At 33.8% G+C, this 13,302-nt stretch overlaps 1 protein-coding gene across 1 annotated transcript; it reads right to left on the bottom strand.

Annotated features, from left to right (window-relative positions):
• Positions 1-3,319: 3,319 nt before the first annotated feature.
• On the bottom strand, positions 3,320-11,672 carry LOC123658946 (clotting factor G beta subunit-like). Its single transcript, XM_045594236.1, has 7 exons — positions 11,613-11,672; positions 10,613-10,745; positions 7,755-7,834; positions 6,499-6,687; positions 4,936-5,176; positions 4,576-4,739; positions 3,320-3,508 (listed from the first exon to the last, which is right to left on the bottom strand). The coding sequence occupies exons 1-7, from the start codon at positions 11,670-11,672 to the stop codon at positions 3,320-3,322; spliced, it is 1,056 nt and encodes a 351-aa protein (XP_045450192.1).
• Between the last annotated feature and the right edge of the window lie 1,630 nt (positions 11,673-13,302).

Here is a 13,302-nt window from a genome sequence, read left to right as displayed (position 1 = left end):
AGTAATACAACGTAGATCGACGAAAAAATAGTCAAGTAAATACAAGTTATCAAAGATTACTCAAAAAGTAGTCATCAGATCTCGATAAAATTTAAATGAGACCACATAATAAACATCAGCTTTCGATTAAATTAAAAATTATCAAAATCGGTGTACACCCAGTAAAAAGTTATTGCGGATTTTCGAGAGTTTCCCGCGATTTCTCTGGGACCCCATCATCAGATCCTAGTTTCCATCATGGTACCAAACTAGAGATATCTCCTTTTCAACAAAAAAAGAATTATCAAAATCAGTATATCCAGTAAAAAGTTATGGGGTATAATACAACGTAGGTCGACGAAAAAAGCGTCAAGTAAAAACGCATTATTAGATATAGCTCGAAAAGTAGTTGTTAGATCTCAAATAAATTATAATGGGACCAAATGACACATACCACCTTTCGATTAAAATTTTTTTTTGTCGAAATCGGCCTACGCAATCAAAAGTTCTAAAGTAACATACATAAAAAAAATACAGCAGAATTGAGAACCTCCTCCTTTTTTGGAAGTCGGTTAAAAAATTTTTTTTACCAGTTTACCAGTGGTGATGAGTGAATGATGGTGTTATCACAAGGTACAGTAGTGCAAGAGAACAAAAAAAAACCAGAAGACAAAAATCTGTTATATAACAGACACACTGTTAATCTTAATATATATACATTACGCGTCACGTTGTTTGTCCGCGATGGATTCCTAAACTACTTAACCGATTTTAATCAAATTTGCACACCGTGTGCAGTTTGATCCAACTTGAAAAAGATAGACTACATTTTATTTTGATATATATAATTATTATTTTCAAGAAAAAATATAAGGCGGTACGAAGTTCGCCAGGTCGACTCCGTATAATCGACACATCTACACAAATAAATAAAATTGGAGTGTCTGTTTGTAATATTAAAATAACCGTTTTATACTAAATGCATATGGATGCATACACGGTTCATATACTAAAATAACTTTTTTTTAAATTTTTGTCTGTCTGTCTGTCGATGTGTTTGTCTGTTTGTTCCGGTTAATCTCTGAAACGGCTGGACCGATTATGACGGGACTTAAACCGGCAGATAGCTGATGTAATAAGGAGTAGCTTAAGCTACTTATTTTAGAAATTTATTTATTTTATAATTGCGAACTGAACAATAAATTTTTTGTTAAATTCCACGCGGACGAAGTTGATAATAGATTACAGCGAAAGGCTTTTACACCAAAGCCTTTTCGTTAAGTTCATACATTAGGTACCTACCTACTAAGGTGAAAACAGTCATTGCGTAATAAGTACTATTTAATACCAGCCGTGTCCCGCGGTTTCATTTGCGTTATTTTGAGACCTATTGCCTTCATCGCTAAATGGACTATCAATTACAAAAATAATTTTTCAATTTGAGCCAGTAATTTATGAGTTTACATTTTACTTTGGGTTGTTATACATGAATAAAAAAAATTACATTTCTAATTATAATAAAATTATATTTTTATATGGAAAATATTAAATTGAACAGTATAAGGAATAGCAGTTTTATTGAGTTTTAATTGAGGTTTTAGGTGATTGGATTGGGATTGAAAATTTATTCAATTATTATAACTAACACTAAATTTCTTCAGTTAAGTAACAAAATGCTGTGATTTAAAACGCCATCTTGTTTTTTTTTTTTTCATTCAATCGTTTAATTCGCTATCTTATTACCATAGATAAATAAATTATTTTAAATAAATAGATAGGTATTCCATTTCAGCTACGATTCAATTAACCGCTTGGGTTGTTTTCATACTGATATTTTAATAAAACGATAAAAGCACTTTTGCTGTGTTTGTTGTAAATTAATCGCTAAATAAACTTTTAATTAAATATGGATTGAAGATAGTCTGGTCCTTGGTAAATAAACTAGGATTCATAAGTTCAATAATCTTAGTATTTCGTGATGCGCAATGTATAAATATTTATAATTTATCGAACTTATACGTGAGGGGCAATAAATAGAGTACGGTGTTGCTGCTCATGTGTCTAAGATTTTTTTTTATTAAAAAAAGAAGGTGGTTCTCAGTTAGACTGTATTTGCTATGTATTATTTCATATTTTTTGAGTAGATGCACCGCTTTTGATGATTCACTTTCAATTTGAAAGCTTGTACCTACTTAAATTATCCCTAATAAAAAAATCGGTTAAAAATACACATAATTTATTTAAGGTTTCATCAATAGTCGCTCTAGTGTAGTGGTGCATGTGCCGGCACCTAAACGACGATTCGTGGGCTTGATTCCCGCTCAAGATGGATTTTTGTACATGTACAAACATTTGTTTTCTGTTGGACATCTGTCCGCGTGCGGCTCTTCACTGTGCCTCGGAGAGCACACTAAGCTGTCGGTTCGGTTGTCATCAGTTGTCATCATATACATCTGATAGCGATCGTTACTCATAGTAGGGAATATATCCGCCAACTCGCAGTAGAGCACCGTGGTGGATTAAGCACCAAAACATTTTCCTACATTATAAAAGGGGCCTATGCCTAGCACTGGGATATATCGTGTGTGTATCATCACGTTAATACCTAATGGTGATAAGGTTTCAGGTTTGTGTATATTATTGAGAACGAGTAATTTATTTTTATTTTTAGAACAAAACGACATCGTCCTCCGGTATAATTATAGTACTTGCTAAATTTTTAGATTAATTGTGTAGCTCTCTTGACAATATTAACAAGTTGCGACCATTTACAGATAGTCTAAATTAAAAAAGGCGTCTGTAAGTTAGATACTTACCGTATTACTTGAAAAAATCTACAGATAAGTGTTCCATCCTTAGAAATTATTTCTTTTTAAGGTTACATACATTAAAAAAAAGGAAATTAATTATTAAAAAAATTAGAAAATTGATACAAATTTTTAAGTATATACCTTTAATTATGTTAAAAATTACAAAATAGGTACAATATTGGTAATAATAATTACGATTTTAAAAAATTGCAGAGAAGAGTTTAAAAAAAAATTAATTTCCTGTGTGACCATATCGTAATAAACAATCCTGTTTACGAAAAATTAATGAACGAGGAATTTAGGGAACAATGGAATCGTCAACACAGGATTTTAATTGTTTTTAAATTAAATCATAGCAATGTAATAAAAGTAGCCTTGTATCAACATTCTCATGGAATAGTTATATTATTCAATGTTGCTATTAATATTTTATATTTATAACAAATAATGTTTATAAAAACATTAAAAGTCGTTTTTTAAAAGGAATTCCGGCGATCACCATATCATATATTAAAAACAGTAAGACTGTTTTATGGCCAAACCTCGTCTTCAATCCAATCGACGAATGATCCAGTCTTCGTGTAAATACTTGGTGTTTTCGGCCGACCACACTTGAAACCGAAACTTGTCACGCCAACTTGGTAGTACATCGGCCATTTCTTGAATGGTACTTTATTCGTGAAGTTCATTTTAACTTGTAGTGGTCCACCAGAATCACCCTAAAGTTAGACAGTATCATCACATCAGCATCACAGGAGTCTTTCGCAGTCAACTACTGGACATAGGACTCCACAAGTTCATGCCAAAAATGGCGTGAACTCATGTGTTTTGCCCATAGTCACCACGCTGGGCAGGCGGGTTGGTGACCGCAGGGCTGGCTTTGTCACACCGAAGACGCTGCTGCCCGTCTTCGGCCTGTGTATTTCAAAGCCAGCAGTTGGATGGTTATCCCGCCATCGGTCGGCTTTTTAGACAGTATAATAAGAGCGTATGTGCGCAACTCACACACGGAAGAAGTGAAACTTCTGAAAAGTCGTAGGAAGGTAGGCCTTTGCGATTTTTTCTATCAACGATGGTCACGGTCTCGTGAAAAAGGTCGTATCCGTCATGCAAAACGTGTTTCATTCTCTCAATCTCATTCTCTTCCATACATTATTTTATGTTTGTTATCTTTTTATCGTGATCGATTTTCTTTTCATCAATATCCAAATAACAACGATTCTAAAGGGGTTTCACTTCAAAAATCTAAACTACTTAAGGCAATCCACAAAATTAGGGTCAGGATACAAATTGGGAATTTATATCGGCATTTTTTGATATGACCAGGGCGGCAAACGAACGTACAGCCCTCCTGACAATGAGCAACTTCTAAGTTGAGTATCCAGTGTATTAGTAAGTTTCCCCATTACCTTATACTCCCTCGAAGTTCAGGTCACCTTATTCACCACAGGAACAAAATGTGACTTGGAAGCAGTATTATTTAATGGTGATCTTCTCGATCGGTCGAGGTACTTCACCAGTTGAGCTGTTCCAGATTTTGAGCAGGATAAGATATCATAATATTCAAAATCAATAAATCAGTGAGTACTAAGTACTTATAATAACTTTAAAATATTTTTATGTAAATACACTAGATACGTATTTGTTTATGCATGTATTAAAACGTCCTGACTAATTTCGATAGAAACAAAACTAATACAATAAATACGATTCAGCCTATAACATCTCACTGTTGGGCATAGGCCAACAGTGGCCAACAAAATAAATAATAATAAAAAAATCTTACATGACAAGTATCAGTACCGCCATCTAGGAAACCTGCACACATTTGATGATCAGAAAGACCATCCCATTTTCTGCTGTGCCTTGGTTTTAACAATTCATCACAGATGATGTCTTCAATTAAATCTACTTCAGCTACTTGAAGCTCATCTATCCCAACACTTTCGTCTGAAGTTCGTAAGTACATATGATTTTATTTACTAATTTACGTGTGTAATTAGTATTGTAGGTAATTTCAAGGCAATATGGGAATGCTCCAAAATATACCACACTGGCCAGGATTAAAGATGTTTAACCGTATTTTGTCAAATTGTAATGCCAGTACAGCAAGCCACTAACTCGCAAAGTATATTTTGGAACATACCTTGTTTCTGCCTAATCTTACCTGGATGGACAACCCCCCAACCGGTTATAAGAAGTTTATCCAAAGAACTTGTCTCGGGGTCGTTCCAGAGACAGGCTGGACTGATCAGGGGACCAAAGTTTAAAGATTCTGCCAACTCGACGATAGCAATGTCGTAATAATTCTTCGAAGCCTCATAATCGGGATGATTAATAATATTTTCTATTGACACATATTTTGGTCCATCATTTTCATCGATCGTCTATAATATGAATATACACAATTATTTATATATACATACATGTGATATTTGAACTTTTTCATTCCACTAGGTTAACAAACAAGCGTACTGTTAGGAGGTCGACCCTGTATGTCTTAAAAAAAAACTACTCTACTACTTTATTCAAAAGGATTGTACACGATGTTGGATATTTGATTTCTGAACTATAATTTGGTTATGGAATCGATGTCAGATCTAGCCGAGCTCCGAGTCTAACTAACGGCTTATTAAGAAATAAAATTAACAAAAAGTAAAAACAGTGCAATTGCTGACTAAGATTCAAATAAAGGAAAAATACGACGTGTTATATAAACGCTTATTAAGCTTTTAATTAGCTGTGTGGCTACGGCAGTAAAAACTGCTGTGTTGCTACGGCAGTAAATAATATGGCGATGGCGGGATAACCATCCAACTGCTGGCTTTGAAATACACAGGCTGAAGATGGGAGCTTGTGGATGCCTATGTCCAGCAGTGGACTGTGATAGGCTGAAGTGAGCTTTTACTAAGTTGTAAAACGGGATATAACAGAACGATCGCGATGATGGTTAGGTGATATCGTAGCCCATGGATGCCCTCAGTAATTCCTATTATTACAAATGTTTCGCCAAACCTATCCTCTTCTTTACTTGATATATTTTACTCTGCGAAACTAAGTCTACCTTTTTTTATATAACTAAGTCGGTAAACCAACGTACGGCTCACCTAAGTAAACGATTAGCGTAGCTTAAAGCCGCCTGCAACACCAGAAACATCTCAATCGCGTTGCTGACCCTGTCCTTGACCCTGTCCAGGAGCTCTGGTCACCTTACTCACCTCAGGAACACAACACTGCTTAAGAGCAGTGTAATATGGCGGAGATCTTCTGTTAGGTCGAGGTACTACCCCAGTTGGACTACTCCACAATTGAGCAGGATATTTCTTGCTGTGCCCTACTTCAGTTATCCTACAGGCTTTTTGAAATTTTACGGAAAAAATGTTAAAAAATATTATATACCTGCCATTTGTGCACTCGGTGTATTTTATGCGCTAGTACTAGATCCCCAAAATTATCATAGCACTTTTTTAAAATGTTTGGATAATTCTGAAAATAAACGAATATTTTAAAATTGCTGTTATTCCTTAACACTTTTAAGTTATTAATTTTTTTTTCATTTACATCACAGTACAAAATTTTACGTTAAAAATTGTCCTGTATTGCTGACATAAAAAAACACCAACTGTTCTCAACCACAGAAGAGGCGAAAGGATTTTCTTCTTTTACTTTTCTTTTTTTTTGTGTGAAATTGTAAAAATGGACAACTTACGATGTCATTATGAAGAAATTTATCACCGAGCTGTACGATTTCTGGTTTTCTGTTAGTAACACCATACTTTGTTAAGGGCACGGATGAGCAGTGCGCTGCCGTTAACATGAAGTTTCTGCTTATAAGTGTGGCTCCGCAAAGATACACCCATTTATTTCTATCTACAGCTGATTTCCAACCTAACGCACCCTAAAATTTAAAATTACTTTTAAATGTGTATAATTTTAAACAATACTTTCCTGTTGTGGTAAGAACAACCTAAAAGTTTCATTGGCTAAAGCAGCCCCCGTTGTACGCCTCCGCTTGATGCGGTTTTGAGCGTCTCGAGAACTCTGGACTATGGAGGTCAACAAGTCTATGTCGCAGCTTTGATGAAGTCTGTTCAACGCGTAGATGATCGACCGCGTGGCCGCTTGCCCTCTACCTGCCCTTGGACAACGAGTCGCTCTATGGATTTTTCGTTTCGAACAACGTGTCCAAAATATTTCAGGATTCGAGCTTTCACAGTCGACGACAATATCGAAATAGGATTTATCTGACTAAAAATGGGTTAAATTGGGGGTTTAAATGGAAAAATTGATAGCTAACAAAAGTTTTGAAAACAATTATATTGGCAGTGATGTAAATATTCTATTAAGAAAAATTCCTTACCATGTGTGGAAATTCACCGTGGACAGCGGGCTTCCCGCCGATGATGTAAGCTTTTATCGAGACGTAATGCAAAATAAAACACAGTTTAAAATATAAATATTAATTTTAGATTTATGTTACGTGTACTTTCGTGAGTTCTACAATTTACAATAAATATTGAGTATAAATGCTAATATTTTTTTTTGTATTAATACACTTTATCGATAGAAAAATAGTGTTGGACGGTTACGCAGAAGTACGTTACCAGAGCAGCTCGTGATAGACGAGACAGTTACATATACATATACTCCATCTTGCCTAATTTCTTGAACAATTATTAAAAACACTTGTCATTATGTTTATATAACATTAGAGGCAAAGATTGAAAGGCTGATAAAAAGACTTAAGTCCAATTGCGATATTTATAAATATATGGTCGATACAGCTTACCGTGTTTTACTAAAAAAATATACAACTATAGTACAACTTCTAGTAAACGCTTCTTTCCTTTAAAGTCGATTAAAAACATGACTTTATCTGATATGAAATATGGAGTATTTTTGGACGAGTACTATGCTTTAAACAACAACGAAGTGACAACAAGTGACAAATGAATAAATACATACTAGCTTGTACTTACGAACGAAATTGAAATATTCTGAATCGATTTGTGTAATAGTTCTATCACAAATATATTGCTTGCATTCTGAAATTAGGAAAATATTTATTTAGAACAAAATCAGAATTTTTCATGAATTTTCATTCAGAATCTTTTTTCATGTAGGCTAAAAAATACTTTTGTAAAATATAAAATGATATTTCCTTAACGAACTATTTATAGTTATGATTTAAAAAAAAACAAAAAACCCGCCTGCGTGAAGAACAACTAATAGAAAATCAACTGAAAAAGCTGGAACAAGATAAATATTCGATATGCACACAAAGTCAGCGAAATAAATAGAAACAATATCAAACATTTTGTGCTGTACATTTAAAATATATTAATACGGTAGTCCTTCGAAACTTTATGCAACGTCGAACATAACATGCAGTCGGAGACATGCACAAAGAGAGACTTATCCTTCAATTTCATGCCTCCGACTGCATATTATCTACGACGTTGCATAAAGTTTCGAAGGAATACCGTATTAATATATTTTAAATGTACAGCACAAAATGTTTGATATTGTTTCTATTTATTTCGCTGACTTTGTGTGCATATCGAATATTTATCTTGTTCCAGCTTTTTCGGTTGATTTTCTATTAGTTGTTCTTCACGCAGGCGGGTTTTTTGTTTTTTTTTTTAATTATTATTTTATTTGTCTTTTTAGTCAGACAAATTACGTAATCGGTTCAATTCATTAAAACAGTTTACATCATGTGGTTGATTAAGTAATTTTTTAGGGTCAAGAGAACTGATAGCAAGCCCGGAGAAAGATCTCAGTCTGCTCAAAGCAACGTGAGCCTGACCTTTAGCAAATAGGTGACTGCTTAAGTCAACAACTATTAGTTTTAATATAATGAAATTATTATTAAAATTATTTGTTTGTATTTGGTATTATGTATTTGTTATTGATTTTATTAATGTAATTGTAAATTGGTGTGACATTTATTAATTTTTATTTGTAATTTTAATTGTATGTTTTTTTTAACCATTGTATTTTATTAGAAAGGCTACACCCGAAGTTGATCGTCGCCTAGGAGGCGAGTTTGGCATGGCATAGGCGTGGGAAAGAGCAAAGTCCACATTTTTTAAACTTTAATATTGTATTTCTTTATTAGTATTACGGTAAAAATAATCATGATATACCTTTTTAAAATCCTTGTATTGTGCCCTTCAATTTGATACCCATATTGTAGTATTCGAGAAAAAAAATATTTTTTTTTTCATTAACTACAATGGCTTCTCGCAGCCGCCATGTTTGATTTTTTTTTATGTCACCTATCTAAGAACACTTGGGCAGCTAAGAGGAACCTAACGATACCTCAATTATGTAAATCCGTTCAGTGGTTCTGGAAATATGAGGTAGTAAAGAATATTACATACAAACATACATACATACATACAAGATACGCGCGAAAAACATAACCCTTCCTTGGCAGTCGGGTAAAAAGTAAAGCTGCCACCGATTCGAAATGTAGATTCTACAATACTTATTATATACTTTATTGCACTCAAAAATACATATAGAAATATAAAATAATAGTAAGGTTTATGGCAAAGGTGGACTTATCTCTGAAAGAGATTTCTTCCAGTCAACCAATGGTCATGAGTAAGTGTTTCATACAGCGAGGCAAACGGTGCAAGAAGTATTTATTAAAAAAGAAGAAGAGAAAATACAAAAACAAGGTAATAAAGTCTATAAATATTTATAAATGTAACATACTACATACTAAAAAATACATATAAAGATACATACCAAAATACAAATACACTTATACACATACATAAACATATACATACTCACTATAATATATAAGTAAATACATACATATTATATACAGATGATTACACATTAGCTAGTAAAAGCAAGGGTTTCTTTAATTAACATTTAAAGGAAACAAGGGAAGGACTAACCTAGGAATTTAACTTAAATTTTGTATTAAATTTCGGTATATCTAGCATAGCTGTAATGCCAGAGCGCCTGGGACGAGTAGGAGAGGGCAGTAGGTGAAATCGGGATCGAAAAGACGATGGAGCATTTAAAATTAGATGGAGCATTTTTAACCTATCGGTAGTGGCGTATTTTAAAATTCAGTATCCCGAGCAAATTAAATTTAGCCGCTCCCGTATTTATCGGCTGACCTTTTTGTAGGCCGCCCATTCCATAAATTCGTCATATTTTTCATCCTATGTATGCTCAGCATGTGCCGCCCCTCGTGCTCGGTTTAAGCCGCCTCCCCTTACAGAATAGCGCCCTGAGCCATGAATCTTTTGACCCTAGGGTAAATGAGCCCATGCCTTGCCATATGAAAAATCAAAAACAATCAATTCTCGTATCTACACAATTTATTCTAATCGGTGGTGTTTCGAAGATATTTGGAAAAGAGCGACCACAAAAATAGTGATATTACATTTTTATAAATTACTCATTCATAGTTTAAGGACGATTGTAACAAAACTTATATCTAAATAATATTTTAATAATAATAAAATTTACAATTTTCTAGGTTTATTACTAGGTACGGTTGTGGATAGCGCAATTTGATGGATGACGATACAAATAAACTTTGACGGTGAGAGGTAGAATAGGCCAGTAGAGGACCCTTTTCTCCTCAAATAAACTGCAATCTTATAATTAATATATGTAAATAGGAATATCCGGTCAGATACTGACATCCGTCAAATAGCGTTCTTTGCATCTGGTGAAAAAGGCCCTAAAAGTATTAGTATACAACAAATAAAATATTCCTAAAGGTATTTTTAAATATTGTGTATTTTTATGATATTTTTATTTCAGCATTTAAAAAGATGAGTACTTACTGAGATCACTGGTTCTTAGTTCAGGGGAATCAAGGAGTTTCTTCGAGTACAACCCATTTAAGTCACATAATTTTGAAGCATCTATATTAAGTAAATCTTCGATTTCTTTACCAGCGACTACATTAGAAATAACCTAAAACATTATTATCCGGTTGATACACTTAATAAATAAAATAACGAAAAAAACAACTAATGAATAATCAAATAGAAGCATCATCATCATCATTTCAGCCTATCACAGTCCACTACTAGACATAGGCCTCCACAAGTTCACGTCAAAAATGGCGTGAACTCGTGTCTTTTGCTCATAGTCACCACGCCGGGCAGGCGGGTTGGTGACCGCAGGGCTGGCATTGTCGCACCGAAGACGCTGCTGCCCGTCTTCGGCTTGTGTATTTCAAAGCCAGCAGTTGAATGGTTATCCCGCCATCGGTCGGCTTTTTAAGTTCCAAGGTGGTAGTGGAACTGTGTTGTCTCTTAGCCGCCTCTTACGACACCCACAAGAAGAGAGGGGATGGGGGTGGCTATGTTCTTTAATGCCGTAACCACACAGCGAATCTAATAGAATAAATTTATTGTTTTTTTAGCTTGTATTTTTTACCTTAGCTCACAAGCACTTGGTTAATTTATTGATAGGCTAAAAGCCATCTAGCCTATCAATAAATTAACCAAGAAGTTATCTTAACGAAAACTGTCGCGGGTTTGGTTTCCTGCTAGTCTGAATGTATGACCTTGTGCGTTTCCTTGCAGTGTTAATGTAAATGACAAAGTTTTTGGTTCCTGTTGTTATTTAAGAAATTTGATAGCGATCGTTACTGGTGATAAGGGAATTCTACCAACCCTTATTCTATTACAGTTGTTAAGTCTTTAGATTAAGACCCGTCGAATAAAAAAAAATGTAAACTAACCTATCTAACTTCAAAATTTTACCGTTTATCGGCATAATTTCGTTACAAAATTAATTCCCAGTTCAGTTCAATTAAGTACGAAATATACTTACGTCGATACCTATCATAATAATCTCCTCCAATGTATCTTTTGTGTCAGCGGTAACATACATAGGAAGTGCTGAAAATTTTATATATTTAAGGAAATAAATGAATATATATCTGAAGTATAGGCAAAGATGGCCCTGACTAGTCTACTTGGAAAAAGTTATTTTAGTGTTGAATCACGACTGTGTAATCTTCGAAAATTATTTCTTAAATTGACCGTGTTTTATTAAAGCAAATGCAAAAAATATATATAAAAAAAAAAAAACATATCTATGGTATTTTTGATTGCTTAAATAAAAAAATTGAATAAACCAATTTTGCTTTTAAATTTAATGAAAATGAAAAAATATTTATAACGAAAGCCGACGCCAAAATATCAATCTCTCTATGAATATGTAATGACTGTATGACTCTTAAATTGATATATAACTGCTTTTTTTGCTTTAAAATTACTGCTTTTTACTAAATGCATATGGATGTATACATGGTACGTATGCCAAAATAACATTTTTTACAATTTTTGTCTATCTCTCTGTTTATTCCGGCTAATCTCTAAAACTGCTAGACCGTTTTTAGCATGCTGAACGTGTAAAATATTTATAACGAAATAACCCTCTTTCTCTATGAAGGAGCATGTATATCGAAATAAAAAAAGAAAACACAGATGAATTACGTCGAAGATAAATAACTTAGTAATATCTAAAATTACATCTTCATTTCATTAGTAAATTTTTTAATTAAAAGAAAAAAAAAGCAATATGAAATAAGAAATAATTCCATCTTAGGTCAATCTCTCCTACATTAAACTATAATGAATTTAACTAGCAATACCCGTGCGAATAATTCGCACTAAATAAGTATAATCATCATCATCATCATCATTACAGCCTATACAGTCCACTGCTGGACATAGGCCTCCACAAGTTTACGCCAAAAATAACGTGAACTCATGTGTTTTGCCCATAGTCACCACGCTGGGCAGGCGGGTTGGTGGCCGCAGTACTGGCTTTGTCGCACCGAAAACGCTGCTGCCCGTCTTCGGCCTGTGTATTTCAAAGCCAGCAGTTGGATGGTTATCCCGCCATCGGTCGGCTTCTTAAGTTCCAAGGTGGTTGTGGAACCTTGTTATCCCTTAGTCGCCTCTTACGACACCCACGGGAAGAGAGGGGGTGGCTAAATTCTTTAGTGCCGTAGCCACACAGCACATAATATAACACAGCATATAAGTATAATAATTGTCAATAATGTTGACGTTGTTTTAAAATTAAAGCCGTCATATATAATATTTAATTTATAATTTTAATTGTTAATTAATTTACAAAAACAAAAGCGATTTAATCATTTTTTTAGTGGATGCCGGTAGACCAAACAATTATCTATGAAATGGTATATAATTTATGTGCAGTAATTGTCAGGATTTTCTAAAAAGGGAGGCAAGCACTACTTTATATGATTAATGTGCTTAAATTTGAAAAAACTCGTTATTATCTAAGTTGAAAAGAGTGTATAGTATTATCGTTTGCATTCAATTAAAGCAAAAAGTATTTAATAAACGATTGAAAATATAAACGAGATAAATGCAAAAAAAACTTACCGATAACAATTAAAGATATTGAGATTATTTTTAAATTTATGACGCACATAATTTACTTTGTCACTCAACGTCTAAACCAGACAAAAATTTTACATGCAGTG

Source organism: Melitaea cinxia, chromosome 13 (assembly GCF_905220565.1).
Source record: "Melitaea cinxia chromosome 13, ilMelCinx1.1, whole genome shotgun sequence".
In the NCBI taxonomy this organism is placed as follows: Eukaryota; Metazoa; Arthropoda; class Insecta; order Lepidoptera; family Nymphalidae; genus Melitaea; species Melitaea cinxia.
This window is presented reverse-complemented; position numbering and strand designations above follow the sequence as displayed.